The 19,086-nt window shown below is 35.8% G+C and overlaps 1 protein-coding gene across 3 annotated transcripts; it reads right to left on the bottom strand.

Moving 5' to 3' along the window:
- Positions 1-284: 284 nt before the first annotated feature.
- mthfd1a (methylenetetrahydrofolate dehydrogenase (NADP+ dependent) 1a, methenyltetrahydrofolate cyclohydrolase, formyltetrahydrofolate synthetase) lies at positions 285-18,452 on the bottom strand. 3 transcript variants are annotated; one of them, XM_051139227.1, is made up of 27 exons: positions 18,364-18,452; positions 17,401-17,989; positions 16,252-16,336; positions 14,734-14,793; positions 14,603-14,656; positions 14,163-14,299; positions 13,304-13,404; positions 11,951-12,087; positions 11,631-11,742; positions 11,405-11,532; positions 10,493-10,590; positions 10,210-10,383; positions 9,869-10,005; positions 8,663-8,709; positions 8,461-8,568; positions 8,308-8,382; positions 8,119-8,211; positions 7,889-8,023; positions 7,746-7,814; positions 7,486-7,597; positions 6,388-6,527; positions 6,211-6,252; positions 5,939-6,039; positions 5,480-5,657; positions 4,860-4,967; positions 3,855-4,007; positions 285-1,300 (listed from the first exon to the last, which is right to left on the bottom strand). In XM_051139227.1, the coding sequence occupies exons 2-27, from the start codon at positions 17,499-17,501 to the stop codon at positions 1,229-1,231; spliced, it is 2,757 nt and encodes a 918-aa protein (XP_050995184.1). In that variant the 5' UTR covers positions 17,502-17,989; positions 18,364-18,452; the 3' UTR covers positions 285-1,228. The 3 variants fall into 3 exon arrangements, with proteins under 3 accessions (XP_050995184.1, XP_050995185.1, XP_050995182.1); XM_051139228.1 differs by having other exon boundaries at positions 17,401-17,507; positions 17,591-18,446; XM_051139225.1 differs by having other exon boundaries at positions 17,401-17,510; positions 17,591-18,445.
- Positions 18,453-19,086: the final 634 nt, after the last annotated feature.

The raw sequence follows: 19,086 nt of genomic DNA, 5'->3' as shown, positions 1-19,086 counted from the left end.
TCAGTGACGTGAGGTCCCAAAGGTCTGAGGAAAATATGCCCTTGAAAGCTTCACCAGAAACGTACAAAGTACTCAACAAAGCTATCACAAAAGTGTATTTAGACCTGGCAGAGTTCACTCAGGTTCACTTGAATGGACTGCCTCATACTGATAAACCTGATGTCGTGAACTAACCCCTGAAGCAAACAGGCCAGATGCACACTCAGTATCCCTCTTAGTATGGCTCCATTTTCATGGAGACAGACCTATTCAGCATTCATTTTATAAAGCACAATGTGCTAAAATATGATAACACCTTTTATTTTAGGCTAATTATATGGAGGTGTTTAACATGTTTTTGTATAAACGTAATAACATTTTAAACCAAATCAAAACATTAAAAACAAGATGGCAATCATTTGTTAAAATAGGACCCCAAAACATTGACTTCTATAGTAAACTCGTATTCAATATCAGCAAAATATGTGTTTTTTTTCCCATAAAAAAGAATGCTTTCCCAGTCATACAGCATCAGATAACTGTAAGGAACACATTGACTGTGATCAATGACTACTGGACGGCAGCAATGGGTGCTGGGTAACATGTATTGAAGAAGAGGCTAAAAATAAACTGGACTAACAAGCTGAACAAATATACAATTATCTAATTATAGTCTACAATCAGGTTGGCAGCTTAGTATCTATAGCAACTGGAAACTTCATTAAAGGATAAGCCAAGATTTTATTTGAGTCAGATAAGATTGCAAATAAAGTAAACATATAAACATTACGCTATCTCATAGAATCAGTGTCTATAAAATCAAATGTGGCTTTCAATAATACTGGGAAACGTCAGCGTAAACAGTCTGATAAGAAAAACACCGACAGACAATTGAAACGCAATCATGGCTAAAAATATCATATGGATCAAGAAGCACAGCATAATAACTGAGATCTGGTGTGAATTCCTAAAATACAGAGCAACAATATTTGTTAGGTTACCGATGTACACTTAATACAGTGAAAAATACATAATTCATTGTTTTTACATATGTTTTTATATGTTTTAAATGAAAACCAGTTGTACAGTACTTATTGTAAAACAATGTTTTTGATCATATAAAGCTAGAATTAAGACTATTTGTAGGTGTAAGGTAAAAAGCAAACTTTTTCTTTCCAGTTAATAAAAGTTTGATTGACCATTAATTAAACCAATTTCAGCTTTCCCATTTTAGCAAGTAACCATTGCGCTACTTGCTGTCACTGTAAAGGTTGTTGCCATGGAAACAGGGCCACATGGGATCATCCATTTCTGTATTTGTCTGTTGGAGAGTTTGAGGAAATTAATCAATCTGGTGTTATCATGGAGGAGTTATTTTGCTGTCTTAATAATACACCCAATTATGTTTTTGTTCCGCTAAGACAAAAAAGAACACTAGCTTAAGCAATGAAAAGAAAACAATAAAAACAGTGCGACAAGCTAAACAAAAATCACGCTGAGCCATGTTAATCATAACTGCACATAAAGAGCGGTTTAACAAATTGACTTACAGTTGTAATCTGTAATGAGCATTAATGTTGGATAAGGTCACTTGGACCACCAGTGGATTTTGTTGAACAGCTCATGTTCTGCACAGGCATGCAGCCTAGCAACGTGTCTGGATAAAAATATCCACAACATGCGTGACCAAATATTCTCTCTTTCTTTTCTGCACTATCGACTCACCCGATGAGCGACTGATTGAAGGGGACAGAAATGAATCAATGACATCATCTGACTAGAGGTCAACCACCTCAGTGTTGATGTAATCTCATCATTCTGTCTTCCATTAGTGCGTCAGTCAATAATCAACAGTGGTTGACAACAAAAATCACTTTACTATTATGTTTTTTCCATCCTCAGGTATTGGGAGATGGTGTAATGTGATCAGGCTCATTATGTCCAGTTAAATGTTCGGCTAAAATTGTTTTGTTTCTTGTCTTTCCGTTTAAATTAGTTTCGTATACACATCAGTGTAAATTCTGATGCTAAAAACGAGGTATGAAAATATAGTCACAATCACTACTGTTAAAGGTTTGGAGTCAGTAAGATTTTTTTAAATACTTTTGAGTTTCTTATTTTCACCAAATCTGCATTTATTTGTTCAAAAATACAGTTAAAGCAATAACATTATGAGATATGAATACATTTTGAATTGTCTGTTTGCTGTTTTAAAGGGAACCCTGGGTATTAAGACTTTTATGGCTTAATATAACACAAATTATGTCTCATACTGAAACATGTAGTAGAGAACCCATGAAACGTTTTTTTTATGTTTTTTTCTAAATATCCACATTGTTTTATACATATTTTGGACTATGGGGGGTGCCATTATTTTGATGGCGTCAAATGGTTACACTCGGTGAGCTACTGGTGCTACCTGTTGCTATTTTTTACTGCAACACAGAATCCACAACTTAGAAAATAAAATACTGATATGATGCTACATTAGGGGCTTTTGGTTGTAACTGTCACTCGAAGGGCAACAAGAGAAGCGATGTAAGTCTTCACTGCTTTTCCTAGTGATAAGAAAAGGAGAAAAGAATGGGAAGACGTCTGTGGATGAATAAAACGTCCTAAAGCCCCATGTCATTGTTCTCTCCACTTTAGCCCTGATGCCTATGAGGTTTTTAGTAGACCACAGCTACTGAAAGAGCTTACAAACGGCAGAGACAAGAAACGCTAGATGCCATCCTGGCAGGATGTAAACATGCCAACGCTTGTCATAAGGCCGCAGGCACTGAAGAAGTTTTTCAGTACAGATTTCACTTGGTATCGCGGGGGATTTAGACTCCTTGAGTGGAAAAAATGATTGCACGGCATTTGGTTTAAGCCTACACTTTTACCCATCGCCACATGTAAGCTCTTTTAGTAGCTGTGGTCATTGTATTAATATTTCATTTTCCGAGTTGTGTTGCAGTAAAAATAGGAAGAGGTAGCGCCAGTAGCTCATTGAGTGCAACCATTTATATGTAATGCAACCAAATATATGTAATGTAAATCTTTCATAGGTTTTCTACTACATATTTCAGTAAGAGACATCACTTACGTTATATTAAGCCACACAACTCTTAATACCTGGGGGTTCCCTTTAACAAGTGCAAATTATGATGCTAACAAGTCGCTAAAACAAGGTATGAGAATATACCCTACCATTATAAAATTTAAAGTCAGTAAGATTTTTTATGTCTCATATGCTCACCAAATCTGCATTTATTTGATCAAAAATACAGTAAAAGCAGTAAAAATAAATTAAAATTAGCTATTTCAATAAATTTTAAAATGTAATTTATTCCTGCGATGGCAAGGCTGAATTTTTCTTCAGTGTCACATCATTCTTTAGAAACCATTCTAATATGTTGCTCAAGAAACATTTCTTATTATTATCAATGTCTAAAACGGTTTTTCTCTGTCTTTTCTCAGGAAGTTAAAAAGAACAGCATTTATTTGAAATAGATTTTTGTAACAGTATAAATTCTTAACTTTTGTCATCACTTTTGATCACTTTAATGCAGGGATGCCTGACCCTGTTCCTGGAGATCTACGTTCCTGCAGAGTTTAGTTCCAATACTGATCAAACAAACCTGTCTGTAATTATCAAGTGCTCCTTCAGATCCGAATTAGTTGTTTCAGGTGTGTTTGATCAGGGTTGGAGCTGAACACTGCAGGAAGGTAGGTCTCCAGGAACAAGGCTGAGCACCCCTGCTTTAATGCACAAATTCCTTGTTAAATAAAAATAATAGTTCCTTTCAAAAAGTAAAAAATCATGCCCAAATTTAGAATGGGTGTATGATTATCTAGCTTTAATATTATAAATAAAGAAGTATAAAGCTCACCGATTCAGTCAGACAACAGAGGAAACCTGCTCCAGCATTAGCCCTGATATCAGTTATGGGCAGCATGAAGTTGGTGGGCACTCCCTTCAGCATGGGGTCATTACTCAAGGACAGGGGTGTCTTAGCTATGCAAACTGGCAAATTCCCAAAGCCCTTTAAAAGAGGAAAAACAAAGATGATAAAAGAAAGAAGTGGAATAAAAGAGAATGTTTCACTCCGCCTCAGGCGGACAGGCATACATATAATGTTAAACAGTCCAACTCATTTCTTCAAAACTCTGTTCTACAAAATTTTCCACTCAAAACATCCACAATATATTTTATCTACACTGCCCTCCAAAAGTTTGGAAACGCCCTAAAAAATGGGTTTTTGGACAATATTGGCATGAATCCTTTTTAAATTGTGATAATTTTGCACTGATAAGGGACAACACAAACTACGAAAACATATTTTATTACATAAACAGTTTATACATAGAAAAAACTTACATTTTCAATTCATCAAAATATCCATCATTAGCCGCTATTACAGCTCTGCATAATCTGGGCCTAAATTCATTGTATTCTAAACCTAATTGGCAATCAATTGTTGAAGCTATTAAGGTGTGCTGACCCAAAAATCTTTTAAAAACCTGGCAGAGTTTAAACCAGTAAGGGGCATGTCTTTGACATGTATATATTGCCATTATTATGTAATTAAAATGAAAATTATTATTGCTGGTCTTCAATGATAATGTCAAGTTACTTTAATGTATTTGCACCAAAAAGTAAGTATTTATGCTGATATCGTCCAAAACCACACTTCCGCACGTCCTCAGCTGCTTCCACTAATTAGTCCAACCCACATCTAATAACATAAAGTATTAGTATTAGTATATATACTGTATTTGATGAAGAATGTATCATTTATAAAGTACATTCTGTAAATAGGCAACTACATGTGAGGTTTATGTAAATAACCATTTCTTAGTCTGCTAAACAGCCTTATTGTGAAATGGAAGCTTACCTGTTTTGTATAAAGTGCAAGCTTTTCTTTTGCTTTTGGAGACAGCACGATATCTTTTACACCATACATCTTTTGTGCCACAGTCCTTAACTTATCAGCAGCTGGAATCTGAAAATAGCCATTTATCTGTGTTTAATAATGCATTAGTATGAGTAATGGATTCTGGCTTTATTCCACCAGTGGAACCTTTCTGTGCTTAATACATACAGACTTCCTCCTACCCTTAATTGGCCATGAACAGTTTTCATGCTGGTTATATTTAGGCCTTGTCAATGAAATGGATTTCATGCATTCTAAAGTCACTGGCTGGTAATGAAACAGCTCTATATATAAAGTGTTAATTGATCTCAGAATATGTGTGGGAAAGAAAAGCAAAAAAGACACTGGGTAATGAAAAAACCTGTGTGAAAGTAAAAATGCTCTACTGTAAACTTGTATAAGGAATTTGATGATGCCGCAAACAAATATCCTTTCACGTCCTCTACCACATAATTCAGCTGATGCGTTTACATGAAGCAAAGTAAAGTACATTTAGTATTAGTTTCAGTTGTAAAAGTAGGATTTAAACCTACATTTTTTAGGTTACCAGCGCAAATCTTACCCACTATGCCACTTCTCACCTGTGGGTCATAGAGGAACCTGAATTGTCCAGGTTGTTTTGATGCTCTCTGAACAGCTTCGGCCAGTGCCAGCGCTCCTGCGCCCCCCTCAGACCAGTTAGTGCACTGCACTGCATCAAAGGCACCAGCCTGCCTCGCCTGGCCACACACCAGCTCCAGCTCAGCGTCAGTATCAGAGCTACGCCAAATACAATCAGAGCCCATATTCACACACATTCATTCAGAGTGGGAGTACTGTGTGTGATTCAGTTTGGCTTGTGAGCATATAGTTAGTGTACAAAGGATAAAATGTAAATATTAGATTATAATTAGAGATATGAGTGAAAAAGAATAAAATAGCACATGGTAATAATCCCTGTGACCCTGCAGAGTGTATGGATGGATGTAGATAATAATATATGACTCGTTGCGAAAAAAATACACAGACAGCACTTTTTGTTTGGTTTTTTGTTGTTGTACCTGAATTTGTTGACAGCTACGATCACTGGCAAACCAAATGCTTGTGCATTTTCCACCTGTCTCCTCAGGTGACAACAGCCTCTCTCCAGCTGCTTGAGGTTCTGCATTGCAGAAAATACCTCAAGTTTAATATACTAAACCCATTCACTCACTTCCATACATGTCATTCAAAATTTCCCTCATTTTCGATAAGTAACATGGCTTAACCCTGACAAATATGAACTTTCAGAATTGTACATAAAATGATTAAACAACTTGAAAGAGTGTACTACCTCCTGTGAATATTCTTTTGGAAGGGGCAAACCTACATGGACCTATAAACAAGAAAGAATACCATATTGCTTTTGTCAGAACAAGCACAGCACTGATTAATATGCACAAGAGAAGTGTTATAGGCTTAAGTTAATACATAATGGAATGATGTCTATAAATTTGTGGATCTGACTCACAGGGGGGGCACCGCCATGCATCTTCAAGGTACGAACAGTTGCCACCATCACTACCACATCTGGCTGCAGGTCTGAGTAGTGACATTTAATGTTGAAGAACTTCTCCAAGCCAATGTCAGCCCCATGACCAGACTCAGTGACTGCAAAGACAGGAAAGATTAGATTAGCACCAAGGTTGCTCATCAAGACTCAGAAACACAGAAATCCAGCAATACTGTGGAATATAACAAAAAAAAAAAAAAAAAAAACTTTGTATTTGAATACATTTTAAAATGCAATTTATTCCTGTGATGGCAAAGCTAAATTAATTAAGGCTGTCAAATTGGTTAATCATGTATTGTGTATATTTGTATGTATATAAATACACAGACATACATATATATATTTAAGAAATACATATAATATATATTTTTATTTATATAAATTATTTAGCATATCTAAATATGAATATACAAGAATATCTCAGATTGAGCGATTGAGGTGTTGTGTTGCTGGATGTAATAATGAACGTAGTGGTCGCCATTTACTCACGACATCTGAGCTGTTGAAGATGCAGTGGATTACGTTTGTTTGTAAGGGGAATGCACCTCCCTTCACGCGAATCATTCATGATCCAGCTTCACTTACAGCAGAAGTGAGTATAAGGGCTTTTTTATGAATCTTTGTGATCGCCTTTCCTAATAATGTGCTAGTTAGCAAGTTTAGTGGCTAAACATGGCTAAAGTAAACAGGCTCGTCTTTCCACAGAGAGAAGAGAGGGGTGGGGCAAGCAGAGCTCATTCGCATTTAAAGCAGCCTCGACCAGAATGAGACGATTTTTGCAGAGCTGATTTTGGCAAGGTAAAAAGGGTGTTGTTTTACACAACCATAGAGAATTTTTAACCAAAGTATATTATAGACTTTTCATTAAGACCCTAAAGAATCATATCAACTTGTGGAAAATGGGCATCCGATGACCCCTTTAAAACTTTTGAACAGTAGTGTATTTTTAGTAGTAGTATTTTTACTAACAAGAATGTACAGCATTACAGAAATAAAAGAAAACGTGTTAATTAATTAATTTATACTGTATATATTATATATATATTCCTTCTTCACCTACAAAACCTTTGGATCCAACCATTTTTAATGCCAGTTTGTCTGCCAGAATGGAGGGACTGCCTTGGGCAATATCAACTAATGGGCTGGTGTGAAGAAACACCGGTGTACCCTGGAGAGAAATACAGAGACAGAATCTGACAGAGCTGAAATAAATAAATAAGAATGATTCTGTGTGCACCGACCCTAAAATATTTATACTGAAAAATGACAATGACATTTTCAGTGGTCACGTAAGATTTTGCGGTATTAAATCTTACCTCTACAGTTTGCATCAAGACAGGTTTCAGGGCATCTTTCAATAGCATGGCCAATAGGTCGCTCACATCCTGTGATGACAAAGCTGTACAGGTTAGATCACACACATATACAGACACACACAAACATGTGAACACATACTGACTAAATCCTCTGTGGTGACAGGATCTCCAGATTTGTTTGTAGCCACTACTATCTTGGCCAGCCTCTGCTGCATCTCCTCCTCACTGCTGCTGAGTGACAGTATAGCCATGATCTCATTTTCCAAAGAGCCAGAATCCTGAACAACACATACACCAATTAAAATGAACAAATCACCCTTAAATACATTATCAAAAAGGCACTAGGTCAAATTCAAATGACACAGATACATACTGTTGCTGTGTCTGGGTCAATTTCCAATTGGACAAAACGTCTTATCTCGGTTCCTGTGAAGGTCAAGGGGTCGGATTTCTCAATGCCCAGTTTCTACAGGTCATGAAGGACACTGTGACCATGTCATCATACTTCTGCTGTGGATTTGAAATGAATATCTTACTGTAGGCTCTGTTTTCTATGACTTACCTTCAGTCGATTAAGCTGGGCTGGAGAAACAGACCTTTGCCCCTTTCTGAGAGGAACCAACAAGTCAAACAAAGCCTGCAAGATATAAACGTGTGAGATCATACCAAATGCAAACTGTATAAACACACATACACATATCAAACACAATCTGACCTTCTCAGAGAGCTTGTTCTCATAGTGGGCATGTGCTTTAATAGCGTCCATCACCAATCGACTGGCTGCAGAGATGAGCTCATTTTGGCCTGAAGACTTAAGGCTGACCTGGGATCAATGTTTTGGAAGATATTCATGTTTCATTTGAAGAAACATGCTTTAAAATCTTTGCTGCACAAGGGTCTCAATTTCTCAAACATACCTCCTCCAATGGAATAATCTGAGAGTATCCACCTCCAACAACAATCCCTGTGAACAAAATGAAACCATAACCTCAAGAGTTATTTGCTCCACTTTTGTCTAAAAGCCTGTTTTTTTTTGTCTCAGTCTAAAATAAAATGGTTAATTGCTAGTTTTGTGATTAAAGCTTAAAATAAGAAATATGAAACTGTCATATAAAGCTGCACAGCAGTAAAAATGATCAGTGAGCCTGTAAATGAGCAATGATTTTATGATTTAGGATCTCTTAATTTCATGTCGCAATTTCAATAGTTGATTTTATATCAGAATTTAGAATTTAAATGGCTATCGACTTTTGACAGAATTATTTTTCATATCATTTTATGTAACTTTTTGTCACAGTTATGAGTTTTTTCTAGTGCTGTCAAATCAATTAATCTTGATTAACCACATCCAAAATAAAAGTTTGTGTTTATATGTGAGTACTGTGTATATTTACATGTGTATATATAAATACACACACATAATTATAATATTTCTTTAAAAATATGTGCATACTTATATATACACATAAATATACACAGTAATAATAATAATAATAATAATAAATATGTTTTTGAGCAGCAAATCAGAATATTAGAATGATTTCTGAAGGATCATGTGACTGGAGTAATGATGCAAAAAATTCAGCTTTGAAATCACAGGAATAAATTAAATTTTAAAATATATTCAAATATATATATTTGGCGCTCAGAAAACTTTTTTATTATTATTATTATCGAAGTTGCAAAAGGTTGTGATATAATACAATATAATATAATATAATATCATTTTTCGTAATATTAATAACGTCTTTACTGTCACTTTTGGTCATTTTAATGTGTCCTTGCTGAATAAAAGAATTTTTAAAACTTTAGAACAGTAGTGTATATATGTATATATATATATATATATATATACATATTTATATATACACACATATAAATATACACAGTACACAGACATATATTATGTAAACACAAACTTTTATTTCAGACGCGCTTAATCACAGTTAATTAATTTGACAGCACTAGCTTTTTCCTCACATAATTTTGAACTTTTAATGACTTCTTTAAGTTGTAGTTTTTACTTTTTATCTCATACTTTTGATTTAATGCGCAATACCTTAGCTTCAGTAGATATAATCCTGGAAATTTGGGAAGGGGGAAAAAAATAGTTTGTCCCTCACCCCTAGTGCCAAAACAGGATCCTGGGGAAGGCTCTTGTATGCAAGCAAAAGCGTTGATATTCAGGTGGGCCCCTAAAGCCTGAGCCAGTCCGAGAGTGATGGTGCGCTTTCCCTCGCCCAATGGAGTAGAAGTAATTCTAGACACAGTAACAAAAAATGGGTTGACTCTGAAAGCATTATGTTTGTTTGGTGAACTGCCCAACAACAGAGCTCAAGCTGGATGTGAATGCAGTGTGTGATCCACGCTTAAGTGTCGTGCGGTTCCATTTGGTGCTTGTGAAAAGTTACTGCACTATAAAATTATGCTAATGCACATAATTATATTTCAGGATGCATCCTACCCAGTGACAACCACATATTTCCCATCAGGCTGCTTCTCCATGCGTTTCAGAGCATTCAGTTGTATCTTAGCCCTGCTTCTACCATATGGCTCCACTTCTTCAGAAAATAAGCCAACCTCTCTAGCAAGCTCACCAATTGGTTTGCTTTGGCATGACCATGAGATTTCAGCATCGCTGAAAAAATGCAATAGGCATCACATGGGTCAACAAAAGTCACAAAAGTGTCACTTGACAGAATTTGCTTGAATTAAACAATATCTATATAAGCAAGCCAAAACAGTACCTTGGCTGAGGCTCATGGGGTTTCTTCTTTTTGTACTCTATGTTCCATTTTCCTGGAGTGTAGGTCTGCAGACAACGCTTTGCACTTTCTACTGTATTCTGGTCAAAATCCAAATGAGAAAGCATAAATTTGTAAAAACAAGCCTTTTCATACTGTACAGTACCGTTCAAAGTACACTGATAAAAAATGATTCTGTGTTGAAGTAAATACAACAGAAAATCAAATGTAATTTCTACATGAAAAAAGTTAGTTCATGCAATAATTTAATCAATGACTGTATGATTTTGAGATCCACCTTTTTACACTGATGACAACAGAGAGACTCATATGCAACTATAACAGAAGGTTCAAACACTCACCAGAAGGACACACGATGCATTAAGAGCGCTGTTTTTTTTTTTGTTTGTTTTGTTTTTGAATTTGATCTTTTTGAATTTGAAGATCAGGGTAAATTTAACTCGTTTTAAATTCTGGAAAACATGTAAGTATCTTTTGTATTTCCTAAAGGCCAGTACTAAATTAAAAAAATATGATATGTAGGAAAAATCAGAGAAATGTACACATCTTCATTATGTTCAAAAGTTTTCACCCCCTGCTCTTAATGCATCTTGTTTCCTTCTAAAGCATCAGTAAGCAAGGTGTATGTAAACTTTTGACTTCAACTGTATCTGACTTTTAATTTGTGACAGGATTAACATTTTTCAGTCCAGAAAACTTGATTTAAACTCATTTTAGCTTGTTAGCACAAATAAATAACACTCAATGTTACAGTGATTATAAATCTGTAAATTTTACAGCATTCATTTGTTAGTAGGAATTGTTGCCAGCAACAATTTTTTTTATCTTATTTGGTCTATGTGCACAAACAAAGCACACAGTAATTCACTCCTGATATTTTCTTTGATATGATACCTTCATTAGCATGGCTACAGTCATGGGTCCGACTCCGCCAGGCACTGGAGTGATGAATCCAGCTCGCTCTTTAGCTGACGGGTAGTGAACATCCCCTACCACCCGTTTCCCACTGGCTTTACTGCTATCTATGTGTGAGTCAAAGGTAAAAACATGAGCTAAAACCAGCAGCTATTTAATATTCCATTATTGGTTTAAACAAGTAGAAAGAGTCAAGCAAAGAGACCTGGTATATGATTGATACCACAGTCTATGACCACCGCCCCCTCCTTCACCCACTCTCCTTTCACCATCTCAGCTCTGCCAGCACCCACAACCAAGATGTCTGCTCTTCCCACCTAAAGAAAACAAGATGCTCAAAGTTCCTCCAACATTCACCTACTCCATTCGTTAAACCGCATGCTAGGTCAAGGTTTGTGCTCAATATCGACAAAGCAAACAGTAAATTCACCTTTTATTTTTTAAAAAAAAAGAATTATGAGCTACTCTTTGTTGCTGAAAAATCTGGGAAAAGGGATGTTCATAAATCAAGCAGATGAAACCAACCTGTTCAGCAAGGTCAGGGGTCTTTGAGTGACAGGTGGTCACTGTGGCGTGATTCCATAAGAGCAGATCGTGCATTGGAGCTCCAACGATCTTACTGCGGCCGATCACGACAGCATTCTTCCCCATCACACTCACACCTGCACACATGAATCACACTTGCTCCGTTCCAAAACCCAGTGAGCATTTTAATGTGCACTATCAACACAAAGCCTGTTCTAAAGGTCTCATTTTAATTGTGCTGCCTTGTTTGAGCCAAACTGTAAAGCAGCATCACATGTATCCTTTGTGGAGACGACAGAATGCTTTTAAACAGTAATGTATTTCATTAAAGGAGACCTATTATGCCCCTTTTTACAATATGTAACACAAGTCTTGGTTTTGATTATCATGTATATTCCACTGAAATCATGCGTTTTAAAGCCATATCAGTTTAAACTTCAGATACAGGGTTTTCTAAGTGCACACATGCGAAACACGCACAGAAAACAGTTGTCACATGGCATGTGAGCACTAAACTGAGTTCTCTTTCATGTCTTATTGTGCTTAAACTGTCAAATGCACACAAGTTTATGTTAAAACACATGAGTTACAAAAACAGTCAGTTATGTCTGTGAAGGTAAACAGCTGGGAACGGAATCGCATGTCTATATTAGATTTGTGTGGCAGCAGCGTAATATACAGTAAATAAATCCACTGCTCTCTTGTCTCCTCTGAGGCTGGGACTCTAAATAGTGCTCTGTGCTCGTCTGTGCAGCCAAAAACAGAACAGTTAACATGCTTTGCTCGATCTTTCTCCATGGCCTTAGAACTGGTACACCGTTCTTTTTACATTTTCTGGATTTGTACATGCACCAGGGACTCAATTATAGCACTTAAACAGAAAAAGTCAGATTTTCATGATATATCACCTTTTAAAATGCAAGGTACCATTTAAAAAATTTGCATAATTAAAACAGACTATTTTACCAAAAACTTTAATGAATTTCTATGCTTATTAATGATGCTGGCCATGTAGGCAGTAGATGGCAAGAAAGCTCACTGGGTTTTAAATCAGAGCTTTTTCCTTATCTTTTTGCGATGTGCCCTTTCTGACGCACCTACGTGTGCTGCTAAAAAAGAATGTTCTGGAACCTTCTTTTCTTTCCTTAGGGTGACGGCTCATTTCACCACCCAGTCATCAGACTGCACAGCTCTGTGCGTGTGTGTGTGTATATATATATAGATTTCACACCTATCCAATCACACTGCACACTGATTGTGCTGTAGTACAAAGGCCCTCTAGACAATCATGCTATGATTCTGACTGATGAGAGCTAGAGCTCATGGGTAGCGCTTCACAAGATTTCTACCCACCGGTCTGACTGATGAGCTCCATACAGCCATTAGGAGTGCATGGGATGAAACAATCGCCCAGGTCTCCACGAGAGAGCTTGCCTGCATTTATACTGGTCAGGCTGAGAGGAAGACACATTTATTAATATATAGTTAAAATGTTCTGTGAAGGTTTTTTTTTTTAAATTTGATGTGCATTAAAGGAACAGTTCACCCAAAAATGAAAATTCTGCCATTAATTACTCACCCTTATGTTGTTCCAAACCCGTTAATTAATATAATTTTAATGAAATCCAAGGGCTTTCTGGCCCTGCATAGACAGCAAGTCCATGTGACATCAACAAAGGTCTTACAGGTTTAGTAATTAATGACAGAATTTTCATTTTTGGGTGAACTACCCTTTTAATGGAGCATATTATCAGATTATAGAATAATTGTAACACCTAATATGGCAGCTGTAACATTTCAAGTCATCTATGCAAGAGCCTGCAGGTGGATATTGCTTATTTGTGCAAATTTTAGACTCAGTTGCCCCCCAAAACTATTTTTACTTAGATAACTCATCTGAAATCGGCAAAAAAGGCCAATATTCACACATATCAACAAAAAGGCCTTTGGCCTTCTGACTTTGAGTGGAAAAACCAGATAAGATAGCCAAATAGAGTGATTAGACCTGGAAACTAGAACTAGCAGTTGCCTGATGGATCAAACGATGGGGAAAAAAAAGTGTGTAAAATGCAACAGCTTGACGTTGTAAAGAAAACAAACCTAGCTGTCTTTCCCAGCTAGTTTATCAAGAATAAAAATCCACTATCAGGCTCATTTTCTCTGTTCTGCTTCCTCAAACATCCATTCAAGCAAATAACAGAAATTCACCTACCCATCCACATCCTTCTCTGGGGCCACAGCATTAGTTACTTTCTCTGTGTTTATTGGGTTGATGGAGTCAAGTGGTAGTTGTACGATGAGACCATGGACTGCAGGATTCTCATTCACAGCAACTATACTTCGCAGGACCTTAAGAAAGTCAATGAAATCAGCCTTCAGAATTAAAATCTTCTTGTCATAAAATTGTTTCATGTGCTATGTGCCATATTTATGTAACAGTTCAGAATGCATTTATCTATTCCAACCTTTGACCAAAACTTGATCAGCATGAGCTGCATGGTTTAAAACTGATATAAGCTGACATCCAACGGTTCTAATTTTGATTATAATGAATTGTAAGCAATGCCGCATGGATTTCTGAGGGGTGAAAGGGCTGGAAATGAGATGAGGTGAATCACACTGTTGTTATTGCTCAGGGCATGTTTCTCTTACTTCATCCTCTGTGGCTGTTTCGGGAAGCCTAATGTGGTTCGCATTGATTCCAATCTATGAAAAAGGGAGACGGTGTCAGCAAGAGGTTTATGATAAACATGATTTCAGGTTATTAAATCAGCTCACTGAACCTCAGCCGCTGCCTTGAGCTTCATGCTGATGTAGAGGTTTGAGTCATCTCTGTCCCCAACCTACAAAACACAGGGTAAATGAGAAGGCAAAAAGTAGAAAACTGCATTGATCTAATGTGTATTAATTATATATTGTTAGACTAATACTTTTAGACATTTTATGTCCTATAAAAACAGAATCAGTAAACTCACTTAAATTAAATGCTAGATTAATTTTACAAAATAATTGTATATTATCTGTTTAATATTGTAAATTGTTGATCTAAATTATGAGTGATATTCTATTTACGTGTAAACATTCGTTTCTATATGAATATATAACTACAATATAAACACTATAAAAATATTTATAATACATATTTCATCTTGACATTAAAATTTAAATGCATTTTTTTTAAAAGGCACAATATGTAAAAAAAAATTTATTAAAATACCCCAAAACCACTAGAACAGTGTTACCCATTTTGTTGACTTGTGTACTTACATTATGCAAAATGTTTTTAAAAATCCAGAGAAATAAGTAATTTCCTTTGTCATTGCGTCGCCTGCCAATAAGAACATACACCCTCGATTTCCGGTTTTATTTTGTAGAAAACACGGAAACATCAAAGACGCTTTAATATGTTATGCATTTTATCAGATAAGTGATGAACGCACAGAGTAGCATTATAACAGAACTTTCAACACCTTCAAATACACCTAGTATGATAAAATAGCACTGCTTTACCCCACATTCGCATGACCGGAAAGAGCGGAAGCGGTCGACTGTGACATAATAAAAGCTCCGCTGCTCTCGCTCCATTTGTCGCGTTCGTCTCTCATTAGCAGTCGTTTTTTTTGTGCTTTGTTTCACTTCCACAGCTTTCAGCTCCACCCTGCTTCATACTACAGTGACGTTAATAAATCTTTAAAACATTAGCTCATCCGTGAACATGATTTCTGCCCGAGATGGACTGCATCGGCTGTGGGGATGAAGATGATAACTCCCATAATTCCACACTCTGTTTCTTTGTTTCTTTTGAACATGTGCCCTCTAGCGGTGAAAAATGACATACTGTGCCTTTAATAAAGTTTTAAATAAAATGTATAATGTTTTAAATCTGGTTGTATCTGTTGTTTTGGCCAAGACAGATCAAATTTAGAAGAACAACAAAACAGCATAGTTCAAGCAGTGAGATTATTATGGACCAAGGTATGAGTCACACACCACATCACTGTTATCTTATCATGGTGACCTTAAACCAACACACCTTTCTTTTATGTTGCACACTTTTGCATTTATCAACACATGACCATGAAGCCATAGGGAGACTAGCTATTTTAACTCAACACCCACAACCGTGAGAGAAAAGAAAATGGCACATTACCAAATGACCATCTGGAGTAGAGCGAAAGGAAAAAAAGAATAAAGAAGAAAGATGAGTCAGATTATCAGGAGAGATAGAAAATTATACAGCTAGCTATCACCACAAGGTTTATTATACGGGCCAAAATAATGAGCGAGAGGTCCAGACTGACCTGCAGCACAACCAGGCCAGGTCTGAAGCCTGAGAACTGATTCTTCATCTCTGCTACCTCCTTCTTCAGTCGCTCCTTCACCTGTCTGGACATAGAGAAGAATGGCATTTAATCAAACTTAAGGGTTGTAAAAGGGGGTACTTTAATTATTTCTAGATCTCAAATAATAAATGAAAACATGCATTTAACAAAGGTATTTTATTAAAGGAATAGTTCACCAAAAATAAAAAGTTAATTTGTGCTCCGAGGTTGAACGAAGGTCTTAATAATTTGGAACGACATGAGTAATAATAACAGATCTTTTATTTTTGGGTGAACTATCCGTTTAAGTTGCAATCTTAAAGCTGAACTTCACCTAAATGTTTTAATATCCTTAAGTGTATTAAGTATAATTAAATATATATATTATAATATAAATTGATAATGATTAACAACAATGGCTTTCCAATGTAAATATAAAGTATGTAAATAATTATATGAATAGATTATTACATTTTATACACTAAAGTTTGGGGTCTGTAAGATTTTCAGTCTCTTATGCTCACCAAGGCTATATTTATTTGATCAAAAATACAGTAAAAGCAGAAATATTATGAAATATCATTAGAATTTTTTATCTTAATATATTTTAAATATACTGTTTGCTTTGTCAATTTTTTTATCTGTTATTATTCCAGTCTTCAGTGTCACGTGATCTTTCAGAAATCATTCTAATGTGCTGATTGAAACATTTCTTATTGTTATTATTATTAATGTTGAATATAGTAGTGCTTTTTCAGGGTTTGTTAATAAACAGAAAGGAAAAAGACTTTTTTTTTAATTTTGTAATAATGTAAAAGTCTTTAGTGTCATGATCAATTTAATAAAATAAAAATAAAAATAAATAAATACAATTTACTGATCCCAAACTTTTCAAAGGTAGTGTATATATCTACTTACTGTAAAAATGTATTATTATATCATTTAATTTTAATCATTAGATTCGATTAATACATTATAAGCATATTATTATAGGACAATACTGGAATATAAAAATGCAACACTTAATTTGTAACATCCCTGTATCCAAAAAAGGTCCTTGGCTTAAAAAGGCCCCCCATCCACCTGATTCCTACATCTGCAGGGGCCCTCAAACACACTGAAACTCACTGTGAGGTCTTGTTTCCAGATACAATGGTTGCCATGGTGCACCGGCTGTCCCGGTATCTCAAAGCTCCTCGCCGGAGCACACAGGCAGCGACGGCAAACATCTCCAGCTACTGAGCACAACACAGTGCCAAAGTTAGTGAAAAAAGAAGTTGAAAGTAGAGCTGGGTCAGTATTCTACATAAATCAACACCTGTCCTGTGTGAAAACAAAGCCTGCACAGTTACTCCTCCCTCTTTCCTTTCTGCAACCGTCTCCTCTGCTGTCACTGGAAACTGTGCAGCGTGCAGCTCCCAAACCAGAGTGTTATCACTGGATCCAGCTGCGGCATTCCGGACTATTCCAGTACGAGTAGGCAAGTAAGCTGATAAAGGAGCCCTGTCAAGGCTGCAAAGCTTAGACAAGCTCAAACAAATCACATGGTTTGCGGAAAAAGCGTGCACAGGGCCAAAGAGGTTAAAATACAACTGCTGGGCTGTGGAGGAAGTGGGCTGTTCCACAGCAAAGAGCCAGGCAGCCAATCAGGGATGCTTTGAGCTGGGACAGGAACATTCTTGGGACTCTGAGCTCTGTCTCCTCCTCTTCTTTCTGCCTGTGAAAGAACTCCAAATGTGATCTACAAAACAGAGTACCTCCTTCTCACGTCTCTCCAAGCAGCCTGACGCCTTCAAAACAGCTGTCAATCAAACAACCTCTAGGAACAGGCTAGTGCCAAAAGTCTAAACTCTAGATTTTTGCTCATGTGCTGCCTGCAGACAGGTATAACCCAGCTGTATAACTCGTATAAGCATTTGTTTGTTTTAAGGAATTTCTGCCATGACGCTGAAAATAGTATAGGTAGTGTCTTAAAACTTCCTAAGTTTGAAGTGTTATAGATTCATATGGTATCTTTAAATTACATTTCTGGCACAACCACAGAAAAACTAAATTATTTAAAACCTATGTATATGATATTACATATCTCACATAAGTAGTCCGAGTGGAGAAAATGTAGAAAACGTCGAGAACATCATGACACGTTTCTCCAACAGCTTTCTCAAAAAAACAAAACAAAACAAAAAAACCCCGATACGGTTTGTTGTTGTTAACTTTAGCGCCCTCTAGTGACAAACTGTTAAATAATAACTTTGAGACGTTCCCTCTGTACACTCACTCATTTAGTCATATTTATTCAATATGTGGGTGTTTATTCACTGTTTTCTTTGGCAGATTCTTCTTTTTTGTCACACGTTTTACACACTGTTTTCAAACTAAACAGTTTATAAACAGTACCTGGCCACCGGCAACCTGCCAAAATAAAAGCTTGCTAATTTTAGTTTTGAAAATCATGAAAAATTTATTTTCTAAGTTTACTATAAAATAATTGTTATTTTAAAATATAATAAATATATTTAATAAATATAGTTAAATATAATAAAATACAATCAAGCAGTCATTTTAAATATATAAGTCGAATGACATTATTATCATTATTATTGATTTATTTATTTTTTTAAGTTATATATAATGGGTATATCTATATATCTATCTATCTATCTATCTATCTATCTATATATCTATATATATGTATATATATATATATATATATATATATATATATATATATATATTGTTATTATTATTATTATTTTTATTTATTTATATATATTTTTTTAATTATGACTGTTACTCAGATGTGGTGTAATTTCT

This window comes from Labeo rohita, chromosome 20 (genome assembly GCF_022985175.1).
Source record: "Labeo rohita strain BAU-BD-2019 chromosome 20, IGBB_LRoh.1.0, whole genome shotgun sequence".
Taxonomy (NCBI): Eukaryota; Metazoa; Chordata; class Actinopteri; order Cypriniformes; family Cyprinidae; genus Labeo; species Labeo rohita.
This window is presented reverse-complemented; position numbering and strand designations above follow the sequence as displayed.